Source organism: Carettochelys insculpta, chromosome 1, assembly GCF_033958435.1.
Source record: "Carettochelys insculpta isolate YL-2023 chromosome 1, ASM3395843v1, whole genome shotgun sequence".
NCBI classification, from domain to species: domain Eukaryota; kingdom Metazoa; phylum Chordata; order Testudines; family Carettochelyidae; genus Carettochelys; species Carettochelys insculpta.
Window position 1 is genome coordinate 41,656,811 of NC_134137.1, and position 16,981 is coordinate 41,673,791.

Below are 16,981 nucleotides of genomic sequence, written 5' to 3' on the forward strand. Positions count from 1 at the left end.
CTGATTAGCCGAGTACTCACAGCACTCACAGCCAACAGCATATATTTCCACTGGTGGTACACATCCCATATGCATCGGTGCACATACCAACATTTATTCCACCCAAGGATGGAAAAAATTAGAGGGAACCCTGGTTTCTTCCTTCATCACCCTGAAGCTACTAGCCATCTTCTATCTCCAACTAGGCTGCCTCCTTCCAGCTACAGTCATGAGCACTATGGTTGTGTCTACATCAGTCTTTTACCCCCTTCAACACTTCTCACCATTGCTATCTCCAGCATGGCTTCCATGGTAGCACCAGCAGTGGATACAAGACTATAGGCCACCTTCCAGGTTTTCAACCACTGTATCATCTAATCCCACTCAGCATAGATCTTTTATTTTGAAACATGGAGATATACATATCTCAGGGAACTGGAAGGGACCTTGAGATGTCATTGAGTCCAGTCCCTTGCACTCACTGCAGGACTTTCACCATCTCTGACACAGGTTTGTTTGTTTGTTTGTTTTGCTTCAAGGGCCCCCTCAGGGACTGAAGGCACAACCATGGATTTACAAGGCCAATGCTCTAACCACTGAGCTCACCCCCCCAAACACCACTACAGTTAAAACAGCAGTTGCACCAGCACTCCATCTACAGCACACTATCTATTGCTACCATTCATGGAGCAGCACCAGTAGTGGCAACGGTTGGAAATTTTAGGTAAACAGAAACAGAAAATAAGTAAGATCTATGAGATTCTCTCTCAGAAGCTGTGGTTGGCAAAGTTTAATGGGAAGGAGCTACAGAATTTAAAAGGCAGGAAACCTGTAGGATACTACCGAAGTTACTTTTAAAATTACAGGTTTTTCCATTGTTGTTTGCACTATTGTTATATAATCATGTTGCCCCAGGATATTAGAGAGACAAGATGGGTGAAGTAATAGCTTTTACTGGACTAACGACTTTGAGTTTCATCCAGAGATCTGCGAAACTCAAAAGCCTGTCTCTTTCACCAACAGAAGTTGGTCCAACAAAAGATATTATCTCACCCACCTTGTCATTGTAAAAATTGCAGCCTTTAATACAAAACCACCCCATAAAATGGAAGAATTGAAATATAATTGTCTATTGGAAAGACGACAGCATTTTTAAGAGAATGGTGATTATCACTGAGATAGCTGTTAAAATCCCTGGGGTGCTAAATTACTTTCCTGGCATTTTTTTAATATACTAATATTGAGTTAATGATGCTGACTTCACTTTTTTAAAGGTGACTATCAAAGACACTAATATTTTAAGAAGGAGGACTTGGTGAAAGAACAATAAAGAAAAATGCTCAGTATTACAGTGTACAAATTATTGTAGGCAAGAGCATAACAAACAGTTCTTCTGCTGTGGAACAGCAGAGGCAACAATGTTTTAATCCCAGATGAACGGATCATTTCGGGAATTCTCCATAAAAAAGCAAGTGAAAAGTAAATGACAAGGCATCATACCTTCCAGCAAATATCAATCACTGAACCAACAACCCATTAGAGATATAAGAAGAATAACTGACAGGTTCATCTGAAAAAAATGAGAATTTTAGTTTAAGTTCATATACAGTGTACCAAACTCAGCCATCCACATTCTTACAAATTATTTTGTTATGGTTTAGCTTCTTTATTCAATGAATATATCATATAAGTATAAATGTTAGACTACCGGAGACGAGGCTGACCACCTCTCACATTCTTTAAATAAGCACCCAACTTCACAAGAAACCAAAAACCAAGCTCATCTCTTTTCAAAACAAAGCAAAGAGAAGCCAATCCCTGAAAGAAGCTGAACACTTTATGTCACTACATCCCCCCGGAATTCAGTCTGGCTTCTGGGAAAGGGTGGGCCTGGTGTGCACCCCAGAACTCTCTTCCCTTTGCCCCAGCTTGCCAGGAGCCAGTCAAAAACAGCACAAGCCAAAACAAGCAATAAGGTGCAAGCCCAAACCAGCCAGTACACAGCTCACAAGACAGTTTCAAATAGTGAATGAAACCACACCTTTTAAGCCAATTTTTCATACACATCTACGTAAAATAGATAAGTAAAATGCACCATTTGATATTGTGGGTTAAAAGTATTTTCTTAGTAAAAATGGTATTCGATTATTTCACAAACATACCTCTTCATATTGAAATAAAATTGCAATTTCAAATGATGCCTTGTTTATATATCTACAATTTTATGCTGATATTCCTGATATTTTATTGGTCTATAAAGACAGAGCAGTTTCCACTATAACTCCTACTATCTCAAGCTCCCGCCTACCTGCTCATAGCAAAAAAAGCACACATATTTTGTTATCTGTTTGCCTTTCTGAAACACAAATACTTATATATATATTATTAAATTTTGGCTTGAAATTTTAGTTTGGACCTTTTACTTCTTTATAATAAACGCTGGAAAACTTTTCATCTAGGTCTCCCCAACCCAAAAGACAGAAGTTTTACTGAATGGCTTTTTATATGAGAATTTCCAATACTGTCTACACCTCTTTACACTGTCAACTGGAGAACTAGCTTGATAAGGATATCATAAATATCATGCAAGAAAAGAGTGGATTTGTGAAGAACAGCAGGTGGCAGGAAAGATTTATATAAACTAACACTTTTGTTTACACCTATTTAAAATCAAACTCCAGATGGCAGATCACACATTTTGTGGTATTCCAGGGTTCATATCTCGCTATGTACCTCTACCACTGACTTACAATATTAATTTATCTTGCTGTCAGTTTAAGTTCTCCCTTCCTACCTCCTCATTATTTCAACCATCCTCAACTATTATAAGAAAGGAGAGGCTACCTAAGGAAATAGCGGCCAAATCTCACAGGTTTCACAATGTCAACATCAAATTATACACAAATTAATCAGGCTACGTCTATGCCTTGTATTTGTTAGTGCATATGCACCCACTTGGCTGCAGGTGATAGAAAGAAAGCTTCTTATGCTAGCTTCAATTCAGTGATCTCTTCAGTAACTTTTAAATCCAAGTTATATATACTCGGAGATTTTAATGCTAGATTTGGTCAGGACAACACGACATGGCCAAAGGTGTTCAGACATACTGGCATTGAAAATGAGAATTCAAATGGCACTCCTCTTCATCAAACTTGTGCACAGCATGAGCTTGCTATTGCAAGCACTTTCTTCCAACAGGCGAACAAATACAAAGCAACGTGAACGCACCCACAGTCTAAGCATTTGCATATGACTGACTACATCACAAAACAGAGACATCTTTCTGATGTCAAATTGACTCATGCAATGTATGGCACTGGGTCCTGGTCTGACCACTAAATGGTACACAGAGTTGTCTCCTTGAACCTTTCTGCACCAAAACATCAACATTCTGTTGGATGCAGAAAAAAAGCTAGGTGTAGGTAAACTTGAAATACACAATATAAGCACTGTTTCAACAGAGTCTTGACACTTCTTTCGTCATCAGTAATGAAGATCCAGAATGGTCACCTACTACTGAGGATGACTGGATTAACATCAAAGAAACAACCTAGAGAACTGCTGTCGAGATCCCTGATTTCCAAAAACACAGGCATGAGAACGGGTCTGATAACAAGAACAGAGATGAAAAGCTCTTCTTGATAAGGTGCATGTGACTGACATACCTGGCTTGGATCAGTGATAAAGAGAATGCTTCCAGGAAAACAGCATATATTCAAGCCAAGCAGGAGGCATAAGTCAAATTATGACAAACGAAAGAGGACTGATGGAAATATCAAGCAGTTAAACTCCATGATATTGTTGATGGGCATGATCTTAAAGCACTCTATGACAAGCTGAAGGCAGTCTATGGGTCACGCATTGCTGGGTGTACACCACTGTGCCCTGCTGATGGTCTTACTTTGATCTCAGACAGTGCTAAAATCCTTGATCTCTGGACTGAACATTGACACGAAGTATTGAACCAGGCCTCAACTTTCGAGAGCAGCGTTCTTGAAGATATTCCTCTGTGGGCTAATGATTTACAGCTGGTCATACCACCAACTCTTGATGAGGCACAAACAGCTGTTAACCAGATGAAATCTGGAAAGGCACCTGGCAGTGATGCAGTTCCATCAGAAATCTATAAATCTGCTGGTGGCCAGTTGATGTACCATTTCACCCATTTATTTAATGCCATTTGGGAGGAGGAGCTATTCCCTCAGGACTTCAAAAATGCCTTACTTGTACACATATACAAGGGTAAAGGTGATCATGCATGTTGCAATTTCCATCAGGGCACTTCTCTGCTCTCTATAGCTGGTAAGATCCTGTCCCACAACCTTTACAACCAGCTTTCACTACGTGTGTTCAAAAATGGCATCATTCCTGAAAGCCATTGCAGATTTTGTGCTGGCCAAGGCACTGCTGATATATTTGCAGCCAGACAGATACAAGAGAAATGTAGGGAACATCATCAGGACCTCTGTCTATGTGATCTTCATCAACTTGACCAAGGCGTTTGACACGGTCAACAGAAATGGGCTCTGGAAAATACCTGGGCAAATTAGCAGTCCTGAAAAATTTATCAACATTGTTCAGTCTTTTCACAATGGTATGCTTGGTTGTGTCCAAAACAATGCAGAGACATCGGCGCCTTTTGAAATATCAAATGGCACAAACCGAGAACGTATCCTTGCTCCTCTCCTGCTCAACATCTATTTTTCAATGTTGCTGTTACTTGCTTTTACAGACTGGCCACTGGGCATACCTATTCAGTTCCAAAGAGATGGCAGTATTTTCAATCTCCAAAGACTTCAGGCTCGCCCTAAAGTGGGTAGTATAACTATCGATGATCTTTTGTTTGCTGATGACTGTGCATTGTTGGCTCATTCAGTGAAGGATGCACAGGAGCTTTTTGATCTCTTTGTTACTTCTGCTCATCAATTTAGGCTCACAGGGCTTGTCTATACTTACCCTCAACTTTGAAGGGGGCATGGTAATCAGGGCAATGGGGGATTACTAATGAAGTGCTACAGTGAATACACAGCACTTCATTAGGCGAATTCTCCTGTGCAGCAGCTACGAAGCATCAAACTTCGAAGTGCCTCAAAAGATTCATGCTTCCAAGTTGCAGCAGGGGAGAATTAGCCTAATGAAGTGCTACACATTCTCTGCAGCACTTCATTAGTAATCTCTCATCACCCTGATTACCATGTCCCCTTCGAAGATGGGGGCAAGCATAGACCCAGACACAATGAGCCTCAAAAACACAGAAGTTATGTCTAGGCCTGTTTGGAAAGAGCCCAGCACTCCAGTGATCACTATTGTCCTTAAGGCTGTTGATAAGTTCTGCTACCTCACAAGTATACTGTCCTCTAGTATAAATGTGGATCATGATGTATCTGCTTGATTAGCCAAAGCCAGCACCGCCTTTGGAAAATTGAACAAACGCCTGTGGAACGATCATGTTATTAAACTACATACCAAGGTAGCGGTTTATCAGGCATTTTTCCTGAATATCTAGCTGTACGGCTCAGCATCATGGATAATATATCAGTGCCATATTTTGAAACTCCATCAGTCCCATATGCGCTGTCTAAGGAAGATCACCCATGTAAGTTGATGGGACTAAAGTACTTACTGGGTGGTGTAACGGGCCTGGAAGCAATGCTTATGAAGAGACTTTCGCTGGACTGATCATGTTATGAGGATGGATGATACACAGATACCAAAGCTGGTCTTCTATGGCCTGCTTGCTCATAGAAAGCGCTCTCTATCAGAGGTCAGTGTAAGCGCTACACTTTTAAGGCCAAAGTGAAGTCATGCGGCGTATCTCCCAATGATCTGGAAAGACTAGTTCAGGACAGACTGTCCTGGCAGCAAACCACTGTAGAGGCTCTTAATTGTTTTGAGAGTCAGCGTATCCAGGCACTACAAGAAAAGCGTATGATCCAAAAAGAACATACAACACTTGCTGCCGGCGGCTTTTATATGACATCTGTAATCGGCTCTGCCCATCAAGAATTGGTTTAATCACTCACCAACGGCATCGTAGAATATCAGATCCGTCGATCAACAGCTCAATTCAAGAAGTAAAAGATACTACCAAGTAAAGTTAAATTTATTGAAGTCAACTTTGTAACACTAGATTTTTCAAAATCAAACTTGAGTGTCCACAACTACTCACAATGTCAACTTAGTGCATCCTCACTAAATTGCCAAAGTTTGACTGTTGCAACAGTGTGTTGTGGGCACCTACCCACAGTTCCTTCTGCCCTGTTGCATTCTGGGTTTTTTACCAGTGTACTATGGGACAATAAGGCCCCGTAAGTGGCTGTGGGTGTGTGATGTCATCTTCCCAGACTGCATTGTCCTCATTCCCCCATGCCGTTGAAAACAGACAGACAGTTTTCAGAAGTCTTTTTCCCCAATGAAAAAATTGTGAGTCATCTGCATTATGGAAAAGGGCAGCTTTTTTTTTTTTCCCGGAAAATCAGCATGGTCTGCCTTGCCCAGCTGCCACATGGCATGGTGGCGTGGGGGTTAGCCTCATGGTGGGGAGGAGAGGGCCAGCCTGCCAGATGCATGGCACCTTGGAGGAGCCAGCATCCATAAAATGTGCTAGCTTCGTGGTGTGGGGAGGGGGCTAGCTCACCAGGCTCATGGTGCCAGTCGGGGGGGCAACCCCCATACAATGTGAAGCTGAGAAAACTTGTTTCTCACAGGGAAGAAGATTTTACCCCACATCCTATTTATAATTTTGTTGCTTTCATGTTGGAAGTGCACTCTATCAATTGTGCAGATGATTCTCTGCAGCACTCCATAAAGGGCATGGAGTAATTAACAACCAAAAGGGGGATATGAGAGTCCACAAAAGGGAGGAAGAGTCAGCTGAGACGGAGGGAGGGAGGGGCACACATCATTTTCCTTGGGCTTTCCTGCCAAATCCTGTGCAGGGAAAAAGCCCTCTCTAGCACTGAAACCCTGAGCAGGGAAGGATCTTCTGCTGTCTGCGCGGACAGCGGAGTGGTGGCAGCAGGCATGATGCCTTCGGGGGGTCAGCCCAATAAAACATGCAGCAGAAAAAACAAGTTTATCACAGGGAAGATGCCTTCACCCCATGCAGGGCAGGACATGCCGGTATCTGCAGGAATGGTCCACACTGCCCAGCCACCACATGATGTGATGGCAGGGAGCTAGCCCCGCAGAGTATGGTGCCTTGTGCGGGGGGGGGCAGCCCCATAAAATGTTTGTGGGTGGCTGTTGTAAATTCCAGAGGCTTAAGCTTTTAAGATGAGTTGCAAACTGTGATTATGGTGCCCTTTCCAGCCCTGAAACCTCATGCAGGGCAAGACATGCTGCTGTTGGGGGGAGGGTGGGGCTCGATTTTCACCCAGCATTCCTGAGCGTCCCTGATGTTTACTCAGCACAGATTCATCCATCCACACAGAAATTAGATGTTGGATCTCCTGATGGCTCCATGCTGGGGCTCTTATGCAACCCTGAGAAATCATGGCTAGATGTGATTGCTTGCTAGCCAGAAATGAATTCAAATTGCCTGGCTTCCTGTATCCTACTTCCTGAACACATGGAGGGCAGTGGAGATGAAAGCAGCCAGAACGGACACATCTGGGGCATTGCAGGGTATCTCTGGATAAAATCGATTTAAAGTAACAGTTTCTACACCAGTATTAATTCGACCTTGTAAATTCAAACATGACATTACACCGCATCAGAGGGGCGGGGCAAGAAAATTTACCTTTGAGTCCCTTAATATTGACTTAATCGTATTTGCAGTGAAGACAGTCACATTGCAAAATTGAGTTATATGCCTTAAAATCAACTTTATGCTCTAGCGTAGACATAACCTCAGAAAGTGAAAGATGTTCTGCTATTCAGGTCCATCAAAAACTACATAAACTTTCTTCACACAAGCCATTGCACTGAAAAAAATGCCATACTATACCACAGATTATGGGTAAGGTTATGATTATGTCAAATTTGCATGTTGAAAGATTCTGGCCTTCATCTAAAAGCATCTCTTAACTACTGTTGAAGATTAAAAGCATAGGGTATCACTTGCAACAGAAAGAGGGATGGATAAACTTATTTTAATAAGATAGAGATATTCACGGTTAGCTACTGTATAAAGAGAGCTCATTAGGTTATGGGAAAAGGGATGGTAAAAGATAAAGTATTATTATAAACATTATTACACAATTACATTAAAGACCAAGTACAGTAGCAGAAATACAGACATTCTAAATAATAAATACAACTATAATATTGGGAGTGAAAGATGCATTATTAGTCTTGAGATACCTAATGGAAGCACTGGAACATTATGCTGAGCAAAGTCAATGAAAAAAATTAATAAAAGTAGCAAAGTGGTTTTAAATACAGGTTGAACCTCTCTAACCCAGAACTCTCTCATCCAGCAACACTCATATCCCAGCACGATTTTAGTTAGCCAGATGACCACTTCTCATGAGTGTGGCCAAATTTCCCATGGTCCCATAAAGTTTGTGTACAGCCATCAGTCCTGGTTCTCAGTGTTCTGTGCTATTATTTAGCTGTAAGTTACACCTAAATGTCTTCTGAGAGCCCAGCAAGCAGCAAAAGTGATGGAAATGTGCTAGAAAATATTAACCTCCCATAGTCCAGCAAATTCTCTCATCTGGAAGTGGTCCGGTCCAGAGGGTGCCAGACAAGAGAGGTTCAAACTGTACCTTCTTCTTAACAAGCTAAACAACTCAAGATATAGGGACTTGGTAGCGCCAACCATGTTATGAGTACAAGTGATAGCTGAAAACAGGGGTGGGCAAATACCAGACTGAAGGGCAGATCTGGTCCATCAGGGTTAGTCCCTCACAGGCCTCCAGCTCGATATTTACAGACACCTCCACAGGTGTTGGGCAATTTCAGCTCTTGTTGGCCACAGGTCACAGCTTGCAGCCAACATGAGTGGCAAGAAGTAGTGTTCTGGTCTGCATCACTTCCCAGCACTCCCAATGGCCATGAAATTGTGGTCCACTGCCAACAAGTTTGCAATCACCTGATACCTGCCGACACTCAAGTCAGTAAAGAAGTGGAGCCCTGCCAGGGACTAACCATGGCAGGCTGTTATTTTTCTATTGCCCACCCTTGGCTTAAAAGCATAACTTGTGTTGTACATAAAGAGCTACATCCAAAACCCACTCAACTGAGTGGAAACCAATGGACTTCAATTAATTTTGGATCAGACTCTAAATACGCCAGGAAGTTACTTTATATACATATTTATTTTAAAAATAATACCATTTACACTTTGCTTTGGGGTTTTAAAGCAGCACTTGTAAAAGATGAAGGAAGTCAGCATATTCCTCGCATTTTAAACCACTCTAGCTTAAGGACATCAAGAATATAAATATTTTAATGCACAGATATTATCCTTCTTTAGACATTCATAATTTCAAAAATTAGTTTTTTCTTCAAATCAGGATTATTTTTCTTTCCTCACTGAACAAACCAACTTTAAAGTTTCCAATTTCATCTGTTTTGGAGCTACGTGTGCATAAGATTTTAGTCAGAATGGCACTGCCTGCTCATACTTCAACATAGACCACCAGTTTTACTCAGTCATATCTAAAAATTCATATTTGAGCTCAGACTAAACACAAAATGTTTCATGCAAATAGGAATTTGAAAAAAAAAATCAGGAAGAATTAACAAGACAAATTAGAATGGAAAATGGAACTTATACTCAACTAAAATATAACCTTACAGGCAATGGTGTGATATGGAAAGAGAGGTAATAATTTGATATAATGTAAGTGTAAAATAATTGTAGCTATTTCATCAAATGCTATTTTAAAACTAATTTGCCCTTTCTCATGAACAAGTCTGAAGTTCGCACTTTAGAGTGCTTCATTAAGAAATCTCATTTCCTGATCTCAGAGGGTTAATTACTAGCATTTCCAATTCTGGTTTTGAGTAAAAGACTTTATTCTGGGTACGTCTACACTTAAGGAAAGATCAATCCGTGGGCGGTCAATCTACTGCAGTTTGATTTAGTGTGCCTAATGGGGACATGCTAAATCGAACTGTCATGGTACAGCCTTCGACCCAGTACTCCTGGCAGTAATAAAGAGTAAAGGAAGTCAACAGAAAAGTTTTTCCTGTTGCCCACACGCTGTGTGGAAAGAGGGAAAAATCAATTTTAGATGCGCTAACTCTAGCTACACAATTCTTGTAGATAGATTTGTTTATCTAAAATTGATTTTACCTCCTAGTGTAGACCCAGCTTCAGTGTCAGCAAAATGTAGAAAAGAGATCAATTCCATTTCAGAAAGGAAGTCAGAAAAACCATTGACATCACAGCAAATGCATTACAATACTTCCAAGTGAGAGAATGCTTAATGGACTTTGAATAGGGTTGGTAATGTAGCAAACAGAACGACGTCTCAAAGTAATGCTGATTTGCACAGCTAAAGGCTATTTCATCTCTGCATAGGATGAGGAAAGAAAAAAAAATACAAGACCATGAAAATCCATTTATCTGAACTCTGAATTTCTGTACCAATCCATTAGGATGAAGTTGGAGGTGTAGGAGTGTGAGAGGGAGGCCAGGCAAGGCAGGGGTTAAACGAGGCCTGTTAGCCCAATCAGCCCCACCCTGGTTCACCTGCAGCCAGTGTCAGGCCTGGAGGGTATAAAGGGAGAGAGGCTAGCTCAGTTTGGGGCTGACCAGCGAAGAGGCAGGAGGCCTCAGGCCAGAGCTGCCACCCAGTTTGTTGCTGGAGAGCACAGGCCAGGACCCACCCCCAGGTACTGAGGGGAGCAGGGAGCCTCTTCCCGGGGAACCCCTCTCCTGCCAAAAGAGAGAACAAGATTCTCAGGGCCACGCCCTAAACCCAACAGGCCCTGGCCAGGGGGCCTAGCCACTATGTCACCGGGGCCCAGGTGTGAACCGCTCACAGAAGACAGGTAGTGCCCCTCTTTTCCCTCCAAGGATATGTCTTGCTTAGGATAAGCAGCTGTTAAGGCATTTAGTAAAAGTTTAGCATAGAGTAGTTTGGCATACTTTTGAGATATACGAGAAAACCTTTGGTCAGTTTCTATTTTTGAATCCTCCTCCCCAGGGAATAGTTCAGGTGCTTGTAACTGCTGGTGTTCACAGGTTTTGCATCCTGCGACAGAATGAAACTGATTTTTGTAAGTTTCAGGGCTGCCCAGAAAAGAATGAAACCGACACGAAATAAAAAAAAAACAAATTGACAGGGCCAGATGAATACCCAGAGACCAGCTACTCCAAGATAGACCCAAAAAAGCCAAGAACAGAACACCACTGGTCATACTTACAGCCCCCAACTCAAACCACTGCAACACACTTTAAAGACCTACAACTTATTCTTAATCAGGATGCCATACTCCAGAAGGCCCTAGGTGACAGGCCTGTCCTCTCCTACAAGCAACCTCCCAACCTTATGAGGATTCTCACCAACAGCCACAGTCTATACCACAGAACACCAGTCCTGGAACTTTTCCTTGCAACAGGGCCCGTTGCCCACTTTGTCTACATATCTATTCTGGAAATACCACCACTCAACCTAACCAGGTTATTCACAGAATCATGGGCACATTCTTATGTTCCTCAACTAATATCATATATGCCATCATGTGCCAACAATGCCCACATGCTTTGTATATTGGACAGACTTCTAATTCTCTCAGACAAAGAATTAATGGGCATAAAACAGTCATAAAAACACTCCTGATTCACAAACCTGTCACAGCCAGTTAATGACCTAACAGTCTGTGTTTTACTGAAAAGGAATTTTCACAGCCATTTGGAAAGAGAGGCTGCTGAACTCTCTTTTATATTCAAATTTGACATATTAACATGTGGTTTGAACTGGGATGACAATTTTCTAGCTCATTATAGGGGCTCTTTTAGATACTTTGCTTTATCTAATTCTTGACTTCCCCACCTTCTTCTGCCCTTCTGCCTTCTGATTTGCTTACCTTGATAATAATTTTTCTGATTTGTCAACATTGATTATTATTTTTGGTTCTCTGTGCCTTAAATAGAGTCTGTTCTGGTATGGCTATGATCTGAAAAAGTGAGTCTGTCCCACAAAAGCTCATCACCTAATACATTATCTTGTTAGTCTTTAAAGTGCTTCTGGACTGCTTTTTTGTTTTCATAGTATATAGACTAGCACAGCTATCTCTCTGTTACTAGCAAGATTTTAGTTGGTTTTCATCTGACAGCAGCACATTGGTGGACAAAGAAATGACCATTAACAGAGGCAGTGGAGTTCTACGTTCACAAATGTAGGAAAAAATTCAGCTCACATTAGGAAGATTTTACTGAGTGGACCAGAAACCCTTTATAGATCAAGATATATAGACACAGATAAATACGTTTAGATTCTATAGAAGTTGATGGCAATTTCCCAAGAAAACTATCTACTCTCCACATGCAAATGGATTTTTCAAGCTCTAGTATTAAGTGACATGAAAAGTGTATGTATGAGAATCATCTGTATTTATAGTGAATTCCCTCCATTCCCAGGTATGTTGTGTTGAATATGACTGAATATTTTTCTCACTACATTTTATAACTTATTTGGATAAACAAGACAAAGGCCTAAATTACGTGAAATTCTAAAATTAGGCATTTTAAATGTATCTAAATTCAAAGGTACAAATCCAATAAAACAACCAGCAGTTGGGAAATATGACTGTGGAGCTACACCACCACTAGTTTCAAATTCTAATGCACACACAAGAGTTACAATTTATTAAACTTATCAGAGCCCTTGCTACGTCTACCAGAAGGAAAACCTCTGCCAACATGTATCCAAAGAATGAAAGGTCAACAGTCAAAAGCCTAAAAGCAATACAGAGAAGGTCACCAACGAATCAGCTAAGCCCCCGTTTCTGCTTTAAGTCATCACTTGATGGAAGAAGTAAATGTTCCCTGCGATGCTTCATACTCAATCCAAGCACATTGTCAGCTCCTCCCAAGACCTGTGTAGTTGTAGGTTTCTTTGTAGACGTGTCTGTAACTTTTGTTTTTTTTACAGATAGTGTTGTTAATCCTAAACCAACCCCTTCTACCTGCAGAAGTAGTAATCCAAATTTGTCTGGTCTCTACCCTTTGACCTGTTCAGTTGACCTGTAGCTCCCGCTGGCATTGCTCTCCAGGTCCTTTAGAGACATAAGCCACCTCATCACGACAAGGAATGGACCATGAGGTTAAACAGTGTATACAAACTGATTTGTAATGTGACACGTTTACTACAGGATGTTTACAAACTTTTTACGTATTCTATTTCCTCACATTTTAAATGTGTGTATTTATACCACTATCTTCCTGACTTTCACTACCAAACTACTTTAATTATGCCAATTTTATTTCATGTTTAATTTCAGGTTTTTTTCTTAAAATGTGTGTTACCCTGAGCAGCAGGAATGCCTCAAGATTTTTTTTTAAACCACGCAATTGTAGCATCAGGAGCCACAAAGAAGTCCTTAAAGAGCCATACATTGCTGACCCCTGCCCATGATGAACCACTACACTCAAAATAGAACTGCAGTCACAAAATTCAAAAGTATAATATATATTTCTGTAGCACACATTCAAAGATAAATTAAATATCCTGCAGACACTACCAGCATCTGATCCTCACACATCTCTCTCTGCCTCTTCTCCACCCACTTTCAAAGTCGGTCTCTTCACTACTACAGCACCTGTGTCTTACTGTTCTGATGTCTCTGCAATTCCACTACAGTAATGCCTCCTCCCATACCATTGCTCAGTTAACTCTCATAAAACAGTGAAGGCATTTGATTGGTTAAATCTTAATTCACATGATTTTTTAAAAACAGATTACACATTCATGCCTACTTGAGTAGAGCAGCTAATGTGGAGTTGTGAACATCAAGGGAGGAGAAATCAAGCCGTTTCAGTCAGGCAGGATGTGAAGGTGTGAACATAAAGGCTATGTCTACACTAGCCAAAAACTTCGAAATTGCCATGCAAATGGCCGTTTCAAAGTTTACTAACGAAGCGCTAAAATACATATTCAGCATCTTATTAGCATGCAGGTGGCCGCGGCACTTCAAAATTGACAGGGCTCCTTTTCGAAAGGACCCCGCCTACTTCAAAGTCCCCTTATTCCTATGAGCAGATGGGAATAAGGGGACTTCGAAGTAGCCGGGGTCCTTTTGAAAAGGAGCCTCGTCTGGACGAGCCACATCAATTTGGAAGTGCCGCAGCCACACACATGCTAACGAGGCACTGAATATGTATTTCAGCGCTTCATTAGTAAACTTTGAAATAGCCATTTGCATGGCCATTTCGAAGTTTTTGGCTAGTGTAGACATGGCCAAAGAGGACAGAAACTGCTTTTGTAATGGGCCAGCCAGTCCCAGTCTCTGTTCAATCCTTGGTTGATGGTGTCAGATTTGCAAATGAATTGCAGCTCTGAAGTTTCTCTTTGGAGTTTATTTTTGAAATTGTTTTGTTGTAGGACAGCTACTTTTAAATCTGTTACTGAGTGTGCAGGTAAACTGAAGTGTTCTCCTTCAGGTTTTTGTATGTTACTGTTTCTAATGTCTGATTTATGTCCATTTATTCTTTTACGTTGGCCAATGTAAATTACAGTAGGGCATTGCTGGCACATGATGGCACAAATTAAATTAGTAGAAAACTAAATCACCAATTAGCCTACATGCTCAACATATCAATTCTCCAGTATGTGATGCATTCAAAAAAAAAAAAAGAAAAAAAAAAGGATGATGCCTAACATTTAAGGGGCTGGAACCCACATTTAAAGGATCTTACTTTATTTAAATGAGTTCATAATAGGCAATTCAACTTGCTAGTGACAGGTGGAGAGTATGAAGTTTCCCAGATGGCTTGTAGGGAGAAACTGTCAATTTCACGTTCCAGTTAAAAATACATAATTTCTATCCTTCACTGGTTCAAAAGAAAACTTTGATTGTGGAGACTTCCAGTTATACAAGTCACTGGTTCTCAACAAGGAGTATGTGTACCTTTGAGGGTAAGCAGTGGTCTTCAAGGGTGTACATCAAATCATCTAGATATTTACCTAGTTTTACAACAGGCTACATAAAAAGCACTACTCCAGTCAGCATGAACTACTTGTTTTACTTGTTTATACTACACTATATACACTGAAATCTAAGTATAATACTTAGATTCCAATTGATTTATTTTATAATTATACAGTCAAAACAAGAAACTAAGCATTTTTCAATAATATTGTGCTGTGACACTTTTGTATTTTTATGTTTGACTTTCTAAACAAGTAGTTTCTAAGTGAGGTGAAACTTGGAAGCATACAGGAGAAACCAGGCTCCTGGAAGAGAGTCACTGACCTAAACAACCCTCTGCAGCTTCCCAGGCTCTGCTATTGCTCAAAACTTTCAAAAAATCCAGTGAACTTAACAAGACTGCTTGTTTCATGGATGTTATTCAAAAACCCAGAGATCCATGAAACTGACAACTACCATGACAATTTCATACTACTACTCTAGGTATCATCAGCAGAAGCAAGCGCAGGCAATGACAACATAACTATGGGAGGGACTTCAAACTTATGAAGCATCTGAATTATGAGTGATCAGTTATGATGAAACCAGAGTCCCAAGACAACACACTGGTCGGGATTCCTGCATTCTTCCCTTTCCTATGGCTTTTGTTAATAAGGATGTGTTGCTTTTCAGTCTCATGGCTAAGTGACCACTTATGGTTTTCAATATTTTTTTAAAGCAGCACTTAACGTTATTGCCTAAGCAGGGTATTATCCAAATTAAAACTTGCCAAAGAGGACACCGGGGATAACTCCATCCTATCTCTCCACATTGCAAAAGTCCTTTCCCTTCCTGTCCTGAACTTCCCCTATACTGTTAATAAGCAGCTGCCCGGCCTCGCTCCAGATGGCTTCCTATCAGTGGTGAGAAAAGGGGTCACTAAGTGTAGCTCTTGCTCTGGGGCTCTTGACTGTGTTTGCCGGCTGCCAGACACGATGGGCTATGGCCGGTAAGTAACAGTGAAACGCTCGGGGGTGCGGGATTACACAGGGAGCGATTGCTGCCCATGGCACCGCAGCAGCCGAGGGACAGGCAAGTCCCGCCGCTCGCCTGGCCCGCAGCAGCCGCCCTGTGCACACCGCCCGTCTGAGGAGACTCCGGCGGCTCAACGCGGGCGGGAAGAGCAAGGGAGGCAGGTGGGGCCAGAGCCGGCCCGGGAGCACCGGGGAGCGGACGGGGCTGCAGCAGGAGGCAGCGGAAAGGCGGCCGGGCTCTCACCTGCACCAGCAGCGCCTCCCGCTCCCGCCGCCTCCGCTCCTTCCGCGCCGCCAGGCTACGCTCACTCTCAAACCCGGACGCCATGGCCCGGAGCTGCCGGAAAGCAACGCCGGAACCGGCTCGCACTACGGCGCTGGCGGAAAATGCCGTAAAGTGAGTCGCAGCTGGCCTGGCTTATCGCCCTATCCTGACTCGCGGTTTCCTGCCGGGTTTCCCCGTATTAAGGCGGGGGCCCTTCCAGCGCTTCGCACTGCGCACGCTCCGGGCGGCTCGGTCTCGGGGCGCTCCCCACCCAGCTGCGGCCCGCGGCGTGGCTCGGCGCTGCTCCCCGCCCCCTTTGCTAACTTGCCGTTGTTCCTGCGGCTCGGCTCGGCGGCGGTGCAGAGACACACCCCGGTGTGTGATACTGACACACACACACACACACACGTCCCTTCACGTCTTGTCCCAGAGCCAGTGAACCCCGCCCCGACACACACACACACACACCCCCGCCAGGGTCCTCTTCCCGCCGCCCGTTCGGGAAAGGTCAGCGCGAATGTCACCGGCCGAAAGTGACAGGCTGAGCCCAGTGCGGCGGGGCGGACACGGGCCACCGGCCTCTGGCGCTGGGGCTGCTGTCCCGTGTCAGGGGTCTTCGGCCGTGGGGGCGGCTGCCCCATGGTGAAGCCCCAGGGCTGGGGGCTCCTCAGCCTCC

The 16,981-nt window shown here is 42.6% G+C and overlaps 1 protein-coding gene across 2 annotated transcripts in view; it reads right to left on the reverse strand.

Annotated features, from left to right (window-relative positions):
- CWF19L2 (CWF19 like cell cycle control factor 2) overlaps positions 1-16,382 on the reverse strand; it is a 211,332-nt gene extending 194,950 nt beyond the window's left edge. Inside the window, exons 1-2 of one of the 2 annotated variants that reach the window (XM_074984796.1) lie at positions 16,285-16,363; positions 1,480-1,549 (exon numbers count right to left, since the gene is read on the reverse strand). Coding sequence is in view for 1 of the 2 variants with exons in the window: in XM_074984786.1 (XP_074840887.1) it covers positions 16,285-16,368 (84 nt within the window). In the remaining variant the exon portion in view is untranslated. Of the gene's footprint in view, positions 1-1,479; positions 1,550-16,284 lie in introns of both variants that reach the window. The other variant, XM_074984786.1, reaches the window with a different exon arrangement.
- Between the last annotated feature and the right edge of the window lie 599 nt (positions 16,383-16,981).